This window comes from Lynx canadensis, chromosome C1 (assembly GCF_007474595.2).
Source record: "Lynx canadensis isolate LIC74 chromosome C1, mLynCan4.pri.v2, whole genome shotgun sequence".
Classification (NCBI taxonomy): domain Eukaryota; kingdom Metazoa; phylum Chordata; class Mammalia; order Carnivora; family Felidae; genus Lynx; species Lynx canadensis.
Genome location: NC_044310.1, coordinates 214,390,303 through 214,408,836, shown reverse-complemented (window position 1 = coordinate 214,408,836; position 18,534 = coordinate 214,390,303). Strand labels below are relative to the sequence as shown.

Genomic DNA, 18,534 nt, shown 5'->3' with positions numbered 1-18,534 from the left:
CCTGGGTGCACATGCACATCCATCCGACCATGGCGGGGAGGGGTGGGCGGTGGGGGATGGTGAAGCGGTGATCAGCACGATTACGATTATCAAGGAGCCACGCTCGCATGCCGGGCCAAGAGAGGGTAGTATTTTCACCTGGCAGCATCAGAAGAGTGATGTCCCAAAAGGGGAGACTCGGACAGACTAAAGGAAAGGCCAGAGATCAGCACGCAGCGGGAGTAAGATAAAGAAAATGGAGGAGAAAAGGAAGAAGCTAAGTGAAAAGCTGAAATTAAAGCATCTGTCTACTCAGCACCACTGAAATTTTGGTGTACATTTAAAATGGTGATAAATCCTACATAATACTTATGAATATCCACACACATTTAACAAGGAATGGTGAAGGTTTTCTAACCTACCCAAAGATATTAGTGATAGAATCCAGAAGGCCTCCAGCAGGCTGCGAGAGTCGCTTACTAAAGAGGAGGGGAGCATAGGTTTAAACCTTAGAAACATTTTGCCCAAATCATTCATCAATAAAACACAGTCCACAAAAATAGACATCTGGGAGTATGTTTCCCATGGAGTCCCCAAACCCCAGCTGAGAAACCCTTCAGAGGAGCAAACCACCAGAAAACAGTGGGAAGGCAGGAGGGAGGACCTAGCTTCCAAGTTTTAAAAGAAACAAGGTTCCCACACATTAAGTTAACTGTCCTGGAAATCGTGCTTTAGACAAGGACACAGTTAATCTGACCTCAAGGGGTCTGTAAATAACCAATCCCCACCCTTTCAGTTCTGCTCTAGCAAAGAGAAAAAATCCTGGAACCCAAGTTAAGAAGTAAGCAGTCTGATCTGCCCAACAAGGTGTCCCTGTCCCTCCTGCAGAAAGCCACTACACTCTTTTCTGCCTCCCCTCACAGCTAGTGGCAGCACGAAGGGACAGCTTGTCTCCCATTAAGAGGTGACCTGAGGAAGACGGGGACACTCAGGAGCCCGCACGCTCCATGCCTAGGACGGGGGGCCAGGCGCTCCAGCGAGGGCCCTGGATGCATCAGGCTGCTCTTGTCCTGGCCACAAATGTGCTGTCAGACTGTGGCTCGAGCTCTCCTCTCCCGGCCCACCCCATCCACTTACGTGGCCGCTCTGCTGATGGCTCGCACAGGAGAAGTCTCCTCGGCGTGATCAGAGGTTTCATCCACGATGACTTCAATGTCATCATCCCTGGAAAGAAAGGCAAGGGGCAGAGTCTTTGATTCTGCTCACCAGGAGCTCCGAGGCGAGTCCGCTCTACGAATGTCATCACCATCGCCTAGTCACGGCCTGTGCGCCTCGGAGACGGCCAAGGGTTATCTGGAGGACCAGGGGCGGCCACACTCTGAACGTACTAAGAGAAACATTTAACCTGCTGAAATCAAATCCAGAATTGCTGCTGGAAATAACTTGAAAAGCGATCTTTTGATCCTGTGAGGTGTGAACGCAGCTCTCACTCAGCAGGCAACGACAATGGTTTAGTAAGTCTGTAACAACATGGTGTGCCAAGGGACAGTCTTTCCAGAAGTCTGGCTCACAGCTGCAGGGCTCCCGCACACTGAACTGCAGTGCTCCCGATACAGTCCCGTGAGATGGGCTGAGCGGCACAGAGGACGGCCGGGGCAGGTATGGAGTACAAGAAAGAAAAGGGCAGTGTAGGCAGGAGGCCCAGGGGGACACGAAGAACTACTGGAAGAGCAATGAAATCAGCAGCTGCGTTACTATCGGGTTCAAATAGTGCTTTCATACTAAAAAATGGGAAAGCAAAATCTAAACCCAATTCATTTTTGACTCTGGGTATTTTGTGGTTGTGTTCAAACACTTGGTCCTTCTGACATCTTGGGAGTCAGTCTATCGCATGTCCCACAAGATAATCAAACCACAGAAAGGCACTGTTGTTTATCCCACTGGATACAAAGTGCCTCTGGAAGGCACTCCCCTCCCCTTCCTGGTTCAGGGGAAGGCAAGTAATTATTTTGGTCTTAATGACCTCCTGCCGAGTTGCAATCTTCACGGAGAAGTAAAGTAATAAAACCTAACAACCCAAGACTTTATCACCTAATATTTGGACTCCTTAGAACTTGAAAGCAAGATTTTTCCATGATTATCTGGATTATGTAAATATATACTTAACTTGTTACCAAGCAAATTAAACCAAGTCAAAGTAAATTCATTTTCCTTGGCTATTGATTTTAGGACTCCATGCAACTGACCCCAGTCTTGGCAGGGATGTCGGGAGACCAAAGGCAGGCCTGAAGAAAGAGAACAAGGCTGGCCTTTCTTTTCTTCGAGGTTGTGGGTTGGGGGAGTCACTTGTGTTCACACAAGGGCGACAACAGAGCAGCAAACGTGAGCTGACCCTATGTGAATACTTTCAGATACTACAACGTGAAGACACTCAGACGGTGCAAAGGCCCAGGGCCCTAAGAAAACACCAGGATGTGGCAACTGGTAATCGAAACCCTTCAAAGACAGACACGGCCTTTGACCCAGAAATCCTACTGAGTGGGAAGCACAGAGACGAAGAACAGGCCTCTATAGTCAGACACCCCTAGGTTAGGTTTGCTCAGCTCTGTTCTGTGAGATCCTGGGCAGTATGCAGGACCTGAGTCGTGTCACGCCCAGCCACCTCTTTATGCTGCAATCAGGAGGCAGCATAAACAGCTTCCATAAGCTGTCATTTCTAGGTCAATCATTTTTTGTAGTTTCCGGAAAAGCTGTCATTTCTAGGTCAATCATTTTTTTGTAGTTTCAGGAAAATACACTGCAGATTTATTTTCCACATCTGGGAGTAGAGAAGAAATGTACATATTCTAAATCTAAAGCAGGGCCTCGGTATGAACACCTTTCTCCTACAGGAGTCACCAACCAAGAACGGAGAGCAAGAGATAGAACCCCAGCCCGGCAATACAGGGCAACAGGCCCGACGAGGGGTAGAAAATGGATCAAAGTGTCGAGAGGAAAGCAGCAGGCAGGCAGCAGTCACCTGTTCAGAGTGAGGGAAGTCAGACCTCGCGCTCATGGCTGATGAGGAGCATACACTAGAGGTGCCTCCTGGGAGGTAACGAGTAGGTTTTTATCGGCTCCCTTAAATCTTTTAGTTTTCTTTCCACTAATCCATAACACGGTTTTATAGAAATAAAAACATTACAAAGTCATTTAAAAAGAGTGAATCAAATTACTAACAGCACAGTTTTGACGGGAATATCTCTACTTACTGTTCAACGGGTAGAGGTTCCTTTGCCGCTTCTGCAAGCTCTTTCTGCAGCCGGGCTTGCCGCCGCCTATTAAAACAAAGCCCACTGGTTATATCTGCTTGAAGAAAGCATGGGGTTTCGGCTCTCAATAAACTTCTAGCTCTAATAACACATCTGAATATCCAGCGCATTTAAAATAACTGCCCTGGGGGGCACCTGGGCAGCTCAGTCTGTTCAGCGTCTCTTTTCAGCTCATGTCATGATCTGACGTTCTCAAAACCCTGCGTCGGGCTCTGCACTGACAGTATAGGATCTGCTTGGGGTTCTCGCTCTCCCTCTCAAAATAAATAAACTCAAAAATAAAATACAGTAACATAACTGCCCTGGGCAAAGCTACCAAAGTCCCAAGCCCACACCAGTAACATCAGTAAGGAACCCTATCTTAAGGGATTCCAGAGCAAAGCCCAGAAGAGGGATTATGTTCTTAGAGAAAGCAGTGAATGAACTAGTAAGGGAGAAGCCTGCCTGTCATGACCCGGGGCCTCTCAGGACATAAAGGCACACCAGGTTTATGCAGGGTTAGTGGTGGTCTAGAGCTGGCTTTCTGCAGCAATGTACCCAGAGCATGAATGGTAACAGTTAAGATTTACTTAGAATTTACTTCTGCTTGGCTTGGTATTATTACTTCCAGGTTTTAACTCATTTAATCATTAACAATGCTTTGAAATTAAGCAGTATTTTACAGATAAGGAAACTGAGGTAGGAGATTCTTGAACTGTCAGAACGCACATGGCTTCAACTGACCAGGGCTGGACACAAGACGTCTCGGCTGCAGACAAAATTTAATGTGGTCAGCAGCTGAGTCCACTATTTCCTTTTCTCAGAACAATTCTTGTCTTTCCCCAAGTCCTAAATTCAAGATCTCCCTAACTTTTTTTAAAATTTTTTTTTTTCAACGTTTATTTATTTTTGGGACAGAGAGAGACAGAGCATGAACAGGGGAGGGGCAGAGAGAGAGGGAGACACAGAATTGGAAACAGGCTCCAGGCTCCGAGCCATCAGCCCAGAGCCCGACGCGGGGCTCGAACTCAAGGACCGCGAAGATCTCCCTAACTTTTAACCTTGGCCTCGTTTTCTTTTCCACGGCAAGTTCATCTCTAGTGGTTTTTACCCTTTATGTGGAGATCCCCCAATGCAGAATTCTAGCACTGCTATCAAGCCCCAGCCAAGAATTCTGCTGGAACTTTTTGTAAAGCTTCGATCACAGCGCTAATTCTCAAAACGGGGAAAAGTTCCCTAGGTAGCATATCTGAATCTTGGGAAGGGATGACGCTGCAGCTTAAGAAAGTGCATCACACTCTTAATTTTCTATCTGGAAGAAGAGAACAGGACAAATGACAAACTTTAATAATTTCTTCTTAGCTGGAAGAGATACCTTTGAGGGAAACTGGGATGTCAGGGTGGGGTGTGTGACCCTCCTCTACTGGAAAGGCACCTGCTGCAAGCAAGGGACATAGGACAGACTGAGGGTCACAGGGAGGAGAGAACACCAGCAGCCCGGCCTTCATTAGAGGAGCCAAAAAGAAACGTCCTCCTTGGATACCCCCCGAGTGTGTGTGACACGGCAGCCGCTGTGCCTGACCATGAGGACAGACCTCAGCAGAGCATGAACAGCTACGTCAGAACATGGAATGGGCCACGCTATCAGGTAAACAAAGGCTGCTAGGAGGAGGACATCTAACCTGGGGATTGGCAGGAAGGAGGGAAAATTTCTAAGGAGTAAAGTCTAAGCAAAGTAATGAAAAGAAAGCCCAGGCCCTGCCTACGCAATCAGATGGTAATACCCCCGACAGCATATTCGCAGGAGGACATTCCAAAGGAAGGAACTAGAGCACACATGTAACATGCTCTCATCCCACTCTCAACCGAAGTCTGTATTATTCTCCCATCCGCTGTGATGACCAAGCTCCTCATCCTGCCTGCCTCTCCCTGGGCAGGTGTTCAACAGGCAACACTATGAAGCTGCCTAAGGACTCCACAGCAGAGGCCGAGCTATTTTACTTAAAGTGAACACGGGGGCACCTGGCTTGCTCAGTCGCAGGGCATGTGACTCTTGATCTTGGGGTTGTAAGTTCAAGCCTCATGTTGCCCATGTTGGTTGTACATATTACTTAAGAATAAAATCTTACAAAATCACTGTTGCACTATATGCTAACTAATTTGGATGTAAATTAAAAAAAAAAAATAAAAAATAAAACAAGTTAAAATTTAAAAAAAATTAAAAAATAAAAAATAAAAACGAAATAAAAATAAAATCTTACAGGAAAAAAAAAAGTATATGAGACAGAATCCAAAAGGACAGCTCAGTTTTCTTAATGCAACAGAAACTTAAAGTTAGAAAATACAGAAAAGTATAAAATGAGAGAACAAAAGCCACATTCTCACCACCCAGAACTAAACACCATTAACAACATAATTCCTTTCAATCATCTGATTTCATTCAAATTTTACATGTTCTATGAAAACACTTCCCATCCTATTTTTAGTTGCATTAATTTTATCCATTTTCTCACATCACTAAGTATTCCTAAAACATGTATTTTTAGATGACTTTGTAAAATCCCACTGGAGGAAAATATCCCTATTTATTTCTCCCCCAAGGGCTCTAGTGCTTTTTCACTATGAGTAATGTGCCGTCACAAAACAACATCCGTGACCAAGTCTCCGTACCAGCTTAGGATGAAGCCCAAAAAGTGGGAACACTTTTCAGGTCCTGCCCGGGTGCCCTTCGGGAGGTGGTGGAACGGGCTCGCCACGAGCAACGTGAAGGTGCTTTTCGTCTCCTTCCCAAGCCCGTGGGGGCCAGATGGACGGACCACATGCGCTCGTGCTTTTGCGAACCCCCTGCACTTCCCACCTGTGCAAGGGCTCACCTACTCCTTAATCCAATTCCATATCAGGAGATTTACTTGACAATCACATGTCCCATTGATTGCTTTTGTGTTCTCTGACTTTAAGAAATCTGAAAATTTTACACAGTCCACTTTTTCTGTTACTTTTAATGTTTAGAAAGTCCTCTTAGGAATTTTTCATACAATAGCAGATAACCAGGTTTTTTTACTTCTACCTCATGGTTTCAGTTTTTACATAGATTCTGAAATCTACCTGAACATGTTATTTGGTAGGAGTAACTATCACTATTACTCTTTAAGACCTTTTCCTATTTTCATTCTTTTAGATTATTAACGGGGGTTTTCAAATTCTAAACTACCGACCCAGGGCTTTAAAATCGTTATGTTCCAAGCTCTGGTGAACACTAAGTGCTAGTTTTTCTCAGGGGATTTTCTTGGGCTTTCTAGGTGGATCAGCATGACCCCTCTCCCACCCCCACCCGCTGCTTCTAGTACCTTGCGTTCCGTGTCCTGGTTCTGATGTGTTAGGGACTCTGCGGGAATTTTCAACACACATTTCCCTCCACTGAGACGGACTCCTGGGGTCTGAGATGGGAGGCTTCCCCGTTAAGTACACCATCAGCTCCTGGCTGCAGACAGGTGTTTTTATTAAAAGCTTCTGTTCCAAGTTTAAGGGTTTTTATCAGGACTGGGAACTGAGTCTGAACAAATGGCATTTTGGGGATCTACTAAAGTGGTCATACTGTTTACCATGCAAGGTGATAGACTTAATTGATCTCCTAATGAACCATCTTTTCATTCCTGGGATAAATCCTAGTAGGAAAAAAAAAGTACCAGTGAAATTTGAGACTTTGGAATTTCCCATCTATATTCATGTGAGATTAGATCGTACCCCTCTTGTATACTAGCCAGAACCTCATATGGGTCTGGACAGTTTTATGAAGTTAGGGGTGGGGGAAATTCCAATCTTTTTTGAATTCTGCTTTACCTTATACTGTTCAAGAATTGGCTTTTCTGGGGCTCCTGGGTGGCTCAGTTGGCTAAGCAGCCAACTTTGGCTCAGGTCACGATCTCATGGTTCCTGAGTTCAAGGCTTGCATCGGGCTCTGTGCTGACAGCTCAGAGCCTGGAGCCTGCTTCGGATTCTGTGTCTCCCTCTCTCTGTCCCTCCCTTGCTCACACTCTTGTCTCTCAAATATAAACATTTAAAAAAAAAAAAAAAAAAAGAAAGAAAGAATGAATCAGCTTTTCTCCTAGAAAACTGAAAGAAACTGGCAAAAACTGTAACAGGCCAAAAACCCTTCTGGAAGGTAATCCTCTGCTCAGCCACAAAAGTGTTCTTATAAATGCAAATCTCGTCTATATCCACCACTGCTATTTCTAATTTGACGAGTGTTTTCTGACTGTCTCATCCTGTCCCCCATCATCAGAGCTACAGATTTAGGTTTTTTTGTTTTCAGAGAACTAGGCTCTACTTCCCCCAAAACGGAAACCACTAACAGTGGACTGATGTCTCACCTTGAATCCTTCTCATTCTCTGCATTGAGGCGGTTGGCTTCCTGGGCTTTCTCGGCCATCCATCTGGTGACCAGCTCCTGGTTCTCTTCAGTAGTTTTCCTCAGTTTCTCCTCCAAGGCAGTAAACGTGATCTGCAGGGCATCATACTCATCCTTCAGGGTCTGGTTGGCTCTTTCGAGGTCCTGAAGCTTACCACGCAGTTCTTGGCACTCTGTCTCCAGGTCAGAGATGGTCTGCAAGCACTCTGCAATTCTGAAAGCAGGACACAGAGAGGAGGAATGGCACCACGCGAGAGCCCTGTGCCGGAGACCCTGGCCAGGTACGTGAGCACGGGCCGCCGACAATCACCTCAGCCAGCACACCTGGTGCCATGGAGGACTCTTACTTAGCCCAGCCCAGCCCAGCCCCAGTGGTTTCCAGGACAAGCCCATTAGGAGAGGAAATATGTAGGGTGAAATTCATCCAGATGATGAATGACTACAAAAGCAGGATCCCCAGAGGGAGCTTTGATGCCTAAAGTGGGGGCTTAAGAGGAGGCTGGAAATTCTGCACATTCTATTGATTCTATCATTCATGGAGCAAAGATGCCTTTCTAAGCCTCTGGAGACCCCTGTCTGCAGAGAAAGGGAAAAAGGCACAGATGAAAGACAGGCTCCCCTCCAGCTCAAACGTCCTAGGACTGGGAATCCCAGGCTTCTCCCTGATCAAGAATAGTCCTGCCCACAGACTCATCCCTGTTCCCAAGGGCCACACACTCACATATGCTGGCCGCATCTCCACCACAGAAGACACCGGCTGCCATATGCAGTGCCCACAGGGAGAGCCATGAATGCTTCAGGAACATTCCAAGGGCCAAGGGTACTTCCCAGGGGTGTGCTGGGAACCTGGGAGACTGAGGGCACTGTCCTTGCCTTTGTCTCCCTTAGAGCAGGTAGGCTGTGCATGCACAGAAATGACACTCTTGCTGAGCCAGGTGTGGCTTCCATCCACCAGCCATCACCGCCGGCCCCGCCCACCGGCCGACAGTAAAAGGACAAGTGCAACCCATGACCAGTCCCACAAGGGTCGCCTCTACTCACTTTGCTTCATTCATCTGCATCTCCCTATCCTTCTGCTGCATTTGGTTATTCAGGTCAATCACCAACTGAGCTAACTGGGGAGGAAAGAACACTTTCATCAGTGAGAGATTTCAGGACCTCAGCTGGAAACTAAACAACAGTGGGTTACTCTAGAAAACATACCCGTGGGATTCAGCCCAGGCACCAAGAAGAAACGAGCTAGGTGGCAGCGAGGAGCAGAGGGGTCAATGGGGACACTCATGGGAACGATGTGGGCTCCCCGCCTGCCGACAGCAGCCGTGGGCAGACGAGAAGTGCTACAGGTTCCCTCTGAGGACACCTGTCTGCACCCCCCCACCCCTGCTGGCCACCTTTTCAAACCCTTCAGCTGATAAAATGATCAACTGAGCTGAACTGATAACTTTTTCTTTTTACAATTTGCCATCAGACCACCACCCAGGATAAACACAGCCCAGAACTTTTTCCTTCTTTCTAATGAACTTTTCTGAAATTGCAGGGTTCACTCTCAAATGCTTTAGGAAGGTATTAGACCTTCGGTAGAACAAGCAGCAAGCTCTTTCCTTCGAGGTTTCTCCACTTATACCTGTCATGCCACCTGTGAGTGTGGCAACCAGCAGTTATCCCTCGGGCTCACCCTTCTGCTGGTGGAGGGGAAGACCTCACCTTTCCCGATGCTGCGTTCTCAGAGACAGGCCGATGCCACAGGCAGCTGGGATGGCTGCTAATTCTAGTGTGCCTGCCCACCTGTTCCCCCACCACAGGGCCCGCACAGAGCAGAAGACAGATGGGGAGCGGCTATCGGTACCTCCCCACGTTTCTTGTGTAATTCAGTCAGTTCTTCTTGGTGTTTAATCCTCAGCTGGGCCATTTCTTGTAGCTGACTATCATTCCATGCACCGTCGTGGCCAGGACTAAATCCCCAAACCAGGAAGACGAAGAGAACGTGCAAAAAAGAGAGGAAAGGAAAAAAAAAAAATCAGACCTCAAACCTCTTCGATCAGGCAGTGAACAGTAACTTCAGAATTTCAAACCTGCACATGACAACGTAGCCAGTAAAGCAGTTCAGTTCCTCCAAGCAATGGAGTTCTAGAAGGCAGGAAACATGAGACACTTGGTAAAATAAACCAGCCACAACCCAAACACTGGTCGTGTCAGGAACAAAGCATGGGTTCCAGATGAAGTTTAGGTAAATATGGAGAAGACAAGGTCCATTTATGCCAGGCACTGACCTTAGAGCTGGAAGAAGGAAGTAAACACAAAGCTTTGCTCTCATGCGAGTGAAAAATTTTTTTGAGAGAGAGAAACAGATCGTGAGCAGGGGAGGGGCAGAGAGAGAGGGAGACACAGAATCCGAAGCAGGCTCCAGGCTCTGAGCTGTCAGCACTGAGCCCGATGCAGGGCTTGAACCCACGAACCCCGAGATTATGACCTGAGCCGAAGTTGGATGCTTGACTGAGCCACCCAGGCGCCCCCTTGTGCAACTGATAAACAGTTAAGAGCAGACAACAGACAAGTAAATACATGAAGTCAGATGGTCAGATGTGAAGAGAAACTAAGGGTAAAGAGGGGAACACAGCAACAGGGGTCCTGTTCTATATAGGGCACTCGAAGGCTTCTGGGAGGCAACACATGACTGCAGACTGGAAAGAAGTGAGGAGCAAGCTATGCAGCCCCCAGGGGCTGGAGCCTGATGCACAGAAGAAATGTCAAGTGTTGGAAAGGCTCGCAGGCAGTGGCACAACTGGTGCACTCGGGAGAGTGTGAGAGGAGCCCCGCGTGCAGGAGGGTAGAGAAGACGGTCAGGGAGGAGGTGGGGCCATCATGCAGTGCCTCCCAGGCCCCTCTTCGGACCCTGACTTTTCCTAGGCATGACTGGAAGCCACTGTCGTGCTGTGAACAGAAGAGTAACGTATGCTTTAAAAGCACAGCTATGGTTGCTGACTGCAGGGGGGCAGGGGTAGAAACAGGGAGATCAGTTAGCAGGCTGTTACACAGTCCAGCTCACGTCGAGGTGGTAGCAGCGGAGGGAGTGAGAGGTGGTCAGATCCTAGATCCATTCCGAAGAGAGTCCTTGGGTTTGCCTTGGACTTGGCTGTGGAGTCTACGAGAAAGACAGCAGTCAATGAGGACTCCAAGGCGTTGGGAGCAACTGATAAAACACAGGTGCCACCTACTGAGATGGTTAGGACTAGGCGGGAAGCAGGCTTCGGGGGAGGCCTGAAGAGCGCGGTTTGGACACCCAAGCTGGTGTGTGGAGTGGAAACCGGGTGTCAGAGTCTGCACGTCACGTAAAGAGGTCCAAGCTCAAAGAGAGCAAGTAGAAGCTGTCAGCAAACAGATTATATCTGAAACCACAGAACTGAGTTCAGATTCTCTCAGGGTCAACGTGGTTTTGGAGACTTCACAAGGGTTTACATCCTCTCTCAGAAACAGCAGATGACTGAACGGTGGGCTTCCAGTTCAGGGCTGGGGTCTCCGTTGCAGCTACAGATGAGAACCATCAGATGATAGTCAGACGTTTAAACCATCACCCAGGAAAAGCACAAGATGGAGAAGAGGAAGATGCTGGAAAAGTAGGACACCAGCACCCAAAGGGAGGGGGGAGAACAGCCTCCTCTGTCTGCCCTGTAACAAACCAGAGGGAAAAGAGAGCAGCAGCATGACAGTCCCTCCTAACTTTACCCGTGATGTCTAAGCTATTTCTATCACATGTTCTAAGCACATCCTAATACCTCATCCTTTGAGGCAACTTAATCCTTCCCCAATTTTAGCCCATGAAGTCGAAGCCAAGAGATTAGAAAGTGGAACGCTTTACAAGAAACCATCCTAAACTAGGCAGAAAGACTAGAAATTATTTGTACTAAATCCTCTTATTTTAATGCAAAGCAATGTGCAATATGCAAATGTAAAACTAGTCCCTTCTTCCAGGACGCTAGCATCAGGCCACTCATTGTACCCCTCAGGTGGTGCAGCTAGCTGACAAGGACTCCTGGGAAGCCGTGGTCTAAAGCAGTGGTTCTCAGGACCACCTAATTACAGATTATGGTGGCCCTTACCACCCTCATCCCTGCACCCCCAGTTTCTGAAACGGTAAGTCTGGTCGGGGGCCCAAGATTCTGCATTTCTAACAATTCTGCCAGATGCTGCTGTCCAGGAAGCATACACACACACAAAGACAGGACTGAACGATTTCTGGGCTGAGGAGTTTAATGTTGACCTATTCAGAAAGCAAAGGGATTAAAACACTTCAGAAGAGACTCAGATAATTGATCCAGATAAAGCTTTTTAAGCACGGGCAGTAGCGTTTTAAGAATAACTAGGATGAGACAGGCAGAACTTAAGAAGACAGAAGGCAGAAGGAAACAACCAGGCCCATCTTCTGCAAACACCCTTACGACACCATCAAACACCCCTTGAGCTAGTCTCCCCACCGGATGAAGGGACAGATGCATTAAGAGGCTGTGAGTGAAAAATGAGCATGCCTGAGTGGGTGACTACCAACAAGGAGGGGCAGGATACTGAGGGAAAAAGGAATCATAGATGACTTGTGGAAAATAAGAACACCATTAATAGAAACAAGGCGGTCAGGAGGAGAGGCCTGATTAAGGGGCTCAAGTTTGTAGGAAAGGAAGGACCTCCAATTAAATTACCACTCCAGTGATAGTCAAAAGAATTACTGTGTATGTTTATTGCACCTTTCCAAACAAATAAGCTTGGCTGACCAATAAAGAATAAAGAAGTATAATCACCCAGAATCTAACTACATAGAAACAAAGTATTACAAGTTTTCAGTTGACTGAATTTAGATGAAAAAGGTAAAATGGCATTTTCTACACCTAAAATTGACCAGAACACTGCAACTAATATTTTAAATACTACAGTAGCCCCCCCTCCGCTCATGCCCGCCCCCCACCCCCCACCCCGGCCACAGTCAGGCAGGATCTCTTGAATTTATTATTAAGCAAGGACAAACCCTGGGCTGGGCCATCTGTTCCTCTTGCCCACTCTGGTGTGCTGGGAGACCATCTTGTGAAATGAGGAAACATGGATGGCAGATGGTTATACAGCAGATTTAGCTACAGAGATAAATAAATTCAGCCACACCTCACATTTCTGGGTTTTAAAAAAATCGCTGAATTACTACCAACTTGTTTTTGTTGGTAAATGTTAAGGGATAGGCAAAAAAGTATATAGATTTTAGAGCAATAATGGGAACTATTCCCATACAAACTCTCATATGTAATAGGCAAACGTGATAAACATGGAAAAAATAATAACACTACAGAATGATTCTATGGTAAACTGCTTTTGCTTAAGTCTGGCTATTAGATTTTCTTGGACCTTACCCCCCAAAAAGAAATACAGTTTACATGAATAACCCAAGTAAACATATCAAACTTCCCACTGTGAACACATATTTGCATGTTTAATGAAACAACTTACCCTTTCTGTTAAAATGCAGGTTTCTCCTAATCTTTCTTAAAAAAAAAAAAAAAAACTTGTTGCCACCAGCTAGCTTAATTTCACACTCTACTAAAATATGTTGAAATCCACCGAACTAAAAAGGATCAAATAGACCTGTACTATATACGAAGCACTTTATATGTTTATGCACCAGGATATAATCCCAGTATTAACAAGATTCGTGTAAATCTGCTCAAGAATGCTTACTGATGTGATTATTCAGAAAGTGGACCCCGAGGCTGAAGAAGGAATTGGCACAGTTACCTGCCTTGAGCAACTTCTCAAGCTCACAGCACCTACTGCTAAGCCCTCTGGGTGGGCATATACCTTCAGAAAAGAATTTTAGGTACTTGGCTTCAGAAGTTCGTATTTGAAAGGAGCAGACACAAACTGGAGCACAGACGCGGTATTCTGTTCGCCTCTAAACGAACAGTGACAACTCAACGCAGACACGTTTCTGCTGAAGAGACACAAGCGATACAGGATAGTTCCAAAATACCTTATCTCATGCCTGTTGGGGACGTCATGCTTTTCAGCTTGTAGCTTATGGGCCAGCACTGAATGAAGATCTGACTTTTCTAGCAACTTGTTATCTGTTAAAAAAGAGAAAAAAAAAAATTTTAACGGTGCACACCTTATTACTACTTATTATCCTATAAAGATCTGGACCAAAAAAACAACCAGAAGACTAGATAGGTTTCATTTTCAAGAGGCCTCAAAGTCCTAGGTACTGCACTTTGACAGCAAAGGTAGCAACTGTCCAACACCCAGGAACATACGCTCCTTCGATGCTTCTTGGCCTGAGCATGAGCAACCCAGTCAAAGGAACCCGTGGAAACTTCGCTGCAAGAATGTCCCCCACTTACCTATTTTTAATCATAGGAGTAAAAAAATAAAACGAGACAAAAACCACAACCAAATACAATGGAAAAATGACACGTTACACACCTGTAAGCAATGCGAAACAGCTTTACCGTATTATTACATTTGGAAAATTTAATTTTTAGATCTGGGCACTAGAGATACAACTACGAAAAGTCCTTGACCTCAAGGAGCTCAAGTATAACAGAGGGTCAAGCATAAAAGGGAACAGAAGAGTGATCTTCCCTCATTTGCCTGGGTGGTTTTACGGGTGAAGATGGTGGAGTCCAGGCAGGAGGGCAGGCAGTCATCTGGTAAGTGGCTAGAAATGAAAACTTGGAGCCAGCCAACACATGAACGAGCAGAATGAAAAATTCAGACCTTTTCTTACTGGCAGTGGTGAATTAACAGATTTGAAAAGCAGGCAGTGACACGAATGGAGATTTACTAGTAAGAAGTCAAAGATTATCCTGAAATTCCTTGCTCAGGTGACTGGCTGCAAGATGCTAACGTGTCAAGAACACACGAGTGGAGAACTTAAGAGAGAAACTGAGTTTTCTTTCTGAAAAGTAACAAAAGTGACAGGAAGCATGGCGCAGGAATTCAAATGACAAGTAGTTAGGAATGACAGTCCACGGGGACTAGCAAGAGGGGAAGGGGCACTGAGCAGAACAAGAGATTGATCATGGGACACTTGCAGAATAGCTACATTTGATGGGGGTTGTCACAAATCCTACAAGTGTGAGATCAGAACCGCTCTAGAACAAAATTTCGATAGGGTTTGTGCCAGTGAGTACTCCTGTCGGAAGGGCTTATCTTTCTTCTAAAAGAGTCTTGAGCCCCACTTCTCCTTTACATGTGGAAAATGGAACTCCTGGACAGAAACAGAAATACTCTTGGTCTAGATTAATTTCATCCATCAGTTCAACAGAACATGGAAATGTGATTGCAACCTTGGGTGTTCACTCACATCAAAGGGCTCTAATAAGGTCTTTAAAGTGTCACACCAGAGCTGGGTGCCCTGGGATCATCAGGTCTTAAAAAGGACAGGAGGCATTCCAAAGGGATCCTGCTTGAAAGTTCTTCGCACTACAGAGAAGGATCCAGGGGCACCTGGGTGGCTCAGTCGGTTGAGCAGCTGACTTCAGCTCAGGTCATGATCTCGCGGTCCGTGAGTTCGAGCCCCGCGTCGGGCTCTGTGCTGACAGCTCAGAGCCTGGAGCCTGTTTCCGATTCTGTGTCTCCCTCTCTCTCTGCCCCTCCCCCGTTCATGCTCTGTCTCTCTCTGTCTCAAAAATAAATAAACGTTTAAAAAAAAAATTAAAAAAAAAAAAAAAAAAGAGAAGGATCCAGCTGAGGGAGAGCTGCCACCTGTCCCTACAGTCTCTTTTCATCTTTCTCTTTAGGCTCAGGCAGGAACTGAACTTGACTGGCCTGGGAAGGCAAGAAGGAGTGGAAGGTGTTCCACAGGCAAACTGGAAGTGACCTCCCCAATGTCCAAGAGAAAAACTTAACAGGCAAAGGTTGTCTTGCTCTCCAGCCCTCGAACTACCTCTCATCTCAGTCGGGGCTCCTAGCCCCTCAGGCATGCGCTACTGACTACAGCTATTTAATGATGGGTTCCCTCTCCAGGATGGTCTCCTTCCGACTTTCCTCCTACATCCCCCCCACCCCACCGAAATGTCCACTGTCAATGCAGAAAAACCATTCGATCTCTGTCAGTACAATTACAAGCAACTTCTGTTTATGGGCTATTATGTAGATGGCTTTCAAAGCACTCACACACACAGTTTTTATGAAGCAGACAGGGCAAGCTTCACCTGCATTTTATAGATGCAGCAAACCAGACCCAGAAAGGTAAGTGAAAAGTTCAGCAAGGTGTGGAGTCAGACTTCCAGTCCAATGTGACTTTCGGTATGTGTTAGCTTTTAAGATTAAGCATTCAATAAACACCTGACTGCCTGAATTTTTGTAACCCACGTGCATTTGCCTTGGAAGGGTTTCCTGTGCTTCTGGCGGCCACATCTCCTAGAGTAAAAGGAATTCGCACAACAGCACATCACCTCTCTTTCCTTCCCATCTTTTTTAAGAGGGTGGATTCAGCAAAAGCGAGGAAGGGTCATTTCTTGGGGGCTCCAGCGAGAAAAACAAAATGCAGGGGCTCCTGGGTAGTTCAGTCGGTTAAGCATCTGACCCGCTCAGGTCACGATCTCACAGTTCGTGAGTTTGAGCCCTGCGTCGGGCTCTGTGCTAACAGCCCCGAACCTGGAGCCTGCTTCAGATTCTGTGTCTCCCTCTCCCTCTGTTTCTCCCTCGTTCATGCTCTGTCTCACTCTCTCAAAAATAAATAAACATTAAAAAAAAAATTTTTTTTTTAATGCAAAAGTTAGGACCCATCACATCCGTGTTCAAATCCAGACTCCAAGACGAATCTGCATGCCTCCCCAAAGAAATACTTAATCTCTCTTAGCCTGGGTTTCCTAAGGCAACACTAGGACCTGCCTTATAGAATTTTCAAGAAGATAAAGTGAAATAACACATACCACACATTTACCACAGCACTCAAACTAGCCCACATATTAGAAATACTTGGGGAGCACCAAAAACCACTCATACCCCAGTCCCACCCTGAATACTGCAATTTAATTGGTCTGGGCTTTTTAATTCTTAAAAGATCCACGTCATACCAACGTGCACATAAGATAGGGAACCACTGATTTAGCACAGTCAGAATTCAATACCTCTATTGCTTTGAACCTCATCATCGACATTAACTCCAGACTTTTCTCCAAAGGGCAGATGGAACCATAGGACTGAAAAGGGCCCATTTCTTCCCCCAAATGTGTCATCAGTTAGGTAAAATTGGGAAGGGGGGCAAAGAAACGCTCATTAGGACTCATCTAAGGGTACAAACACTTTTGTCCTCAAAGTGCAGAGGGGTGGAGAGAGGAGGAATCCACCTCTTCCATATTGAAGTTTTCAGTAATAGTAAAGACCACAACGTCCCACCTAAACAGTAAGACTCAAAACCTCTAACAGTTAAAGAACACCGAGGTGGAGTAAAGACAAGAGGTCTGAGGACTCCAAGGCTGAACATTTCATTACACTAAGAGGACAACATTACTTGTGCGAGTTAAGGCTTAAAGTCGGTGACCGTTTCATAACACGAGGCCCGAAACGGGCCGTTTCCGGAGCCTATTCAAGTACACAAAGCGCGGCTGCTGAATTTCCAAGCACAAGCACGAACGGTGCCTGCCCCTGGAGAACACACGGTTTAGTAGGGAAACCGTCTACAGTGAAAGAGAATAAGATCCAAAAAAGGGTTGGGGCGGCCACAAGGCGCGCGGGCGTCGCCAGGGCTCGGCCTCGGCTTCCCGCCGGCTCTTGTGGGGCCCCGCCCGCCCACTCCCCGCACCCGCCCGCCGCTCACACTGCAGGATGATCTCTTCAAATGCCTGCCTCTGCAGCCGGTCCCGCCGCCTCAGCTCCTCCGAAATGTGGCGCTTCCAGCGGGGGAAGTCGGCGGCGCGGAGGCCCGACGACATTTCGCGCGCTGTCGCCCCGGCGCCTCAGCACCGCCAATGCGAGCGGGGACTGGCGGCCGCAGCCCGCGACATGGGGCGACTAGCCGGCACGGGAAGGCCGGCGGCCCGGAGCTCGCTTCCACACACAGGCCGCCCCGAACGCCGTCCGGGACTGTCTTCCGGCTCCTGCAGGAAATGGTTTGAATCTGGGCCGGAAGACCCGCCTCCTCACCCGACGCCTTACGCCACACGCACGCGCGAGGCCGATGGCGGCGCGAGGCGCTGGGTATTGACGCCCTCCCGAGGCCGGAAGAGCAGGGAGCAGGGAAGCGGCCGCTGGGAGGCGTGCGGGCTACGCTAGAAGTTCAGCTGCGGGCGGGAAGGAGACCGGGAGGGTGCCGCCCGCCAGTTTAAGTTGACTTCTCTGCCTCCCCCCCCCCCCCCGCCCCGCGATTTATATTTTTCTTGGCCTGCCTCCCTTTTCTTCATCGCGTCGTTTACAAGCAGAAGTGGGAGCCACTCCCCACTTAGTAGCTGAGTGACTGTAGATGAGCGGCAACCTCGCTAAGCCTCAATTTCTTAATCTGTAAAACGGGGACCCTGCTGATATCTACCTCACAGGGTTGCCGTGAGGATTAAAAGGAATAACCTATGTAATGCAGTGTGCACCGTACTGTGCCTGGTATATTGCAAGCCTAACTTCACCTAGACCGCCGGTATCTTCCAAGGCCTACCCAAAGTCTGGCTGCGCTATACTTTAACAAGCGTGTCCCGTTGCCCTTGGGAACTTTATTTTCTTTTTTTTTTTTTTTTTTTTTTTTTTTTTTTACAACGAAGACATGGAATGCAAAGAACGGTTAAAGAAAAATGTAAATAGATTGGCTATGTTAAAGATTAGAAGCCTAGAAATTATCTATGATCTAACAGTAAATGGGTTCTTAGAAGATAAGCTAAGGGTGCGGAATGT

General features: G+C 47.0%; 1 protein-coding gene and 1 long non-coding RNA gene across 4 annotated transcripts in view; both read right to left on the bottom strand.

Moving 5' to 3' along the window:
* The window catches only part of ATG16L1 (autophagy related 16 like 1), a 77,040-nt gene extending 59,302 nt beyond the window's left edge, over positions 1-17,738 (bottom strand). Inside the window, exons 1-9 of one of the 3 annotated variants that reach the window (XM_030323728.1) lie at positions 17,474-17,738; positions 13,682-13,775; positions 9,524-9,629; positions 8,719-8,792; positions 7,640-7,891; positions 3,231-3,296; positions 1,117-1,203; positions 402-458; positions 139-186 (exon numbers count right to left, since the gene is read on the bottom strand). In XM_030323728.1, the coding sequence (XP_030179588.1) occupies positions 139-186; positions 402-458; positions 1,117-1,203; positions 3,231-3,296; positions 7,640-7,891; positions 8,719-8,792; positions 9,524-9,629; positions 13,682-13,775; positions 17,474-17,588 (899 nt within the window). In that variant the 5' untranslated portion in view covers positions 17,589-17,738. The remainder of the gene's footprint in view (positions 1-138; positions 187-401; positions 459-1,116; positions 1,204-3,230; positions 3,297-7,639; positions 7,892-8,718; positions 8,793-9,523; positions 9,630-13,681; positions 13,776-17,473) is intronic. The other 2 variants (XM_030323729.1, XM_030323730.1) reach the window with 2 other exon arrangements.
* Positions 5,859-7,197, bottom strand: LOC115519845. The gene is made up of 3 exons (XR_003970633.1): positions 7,110-7,197; positions 6,872-6,934; positions 5,859-6,750 (listed from the first exon to the last, which is right to left on the bottom strand). It is a non-coding gene; the product is annotated as an uncharacterized LOC115519845 (long non-coding RNA).
* Positions 17,739-18,534: the final 796 nt, after the last annotated feature.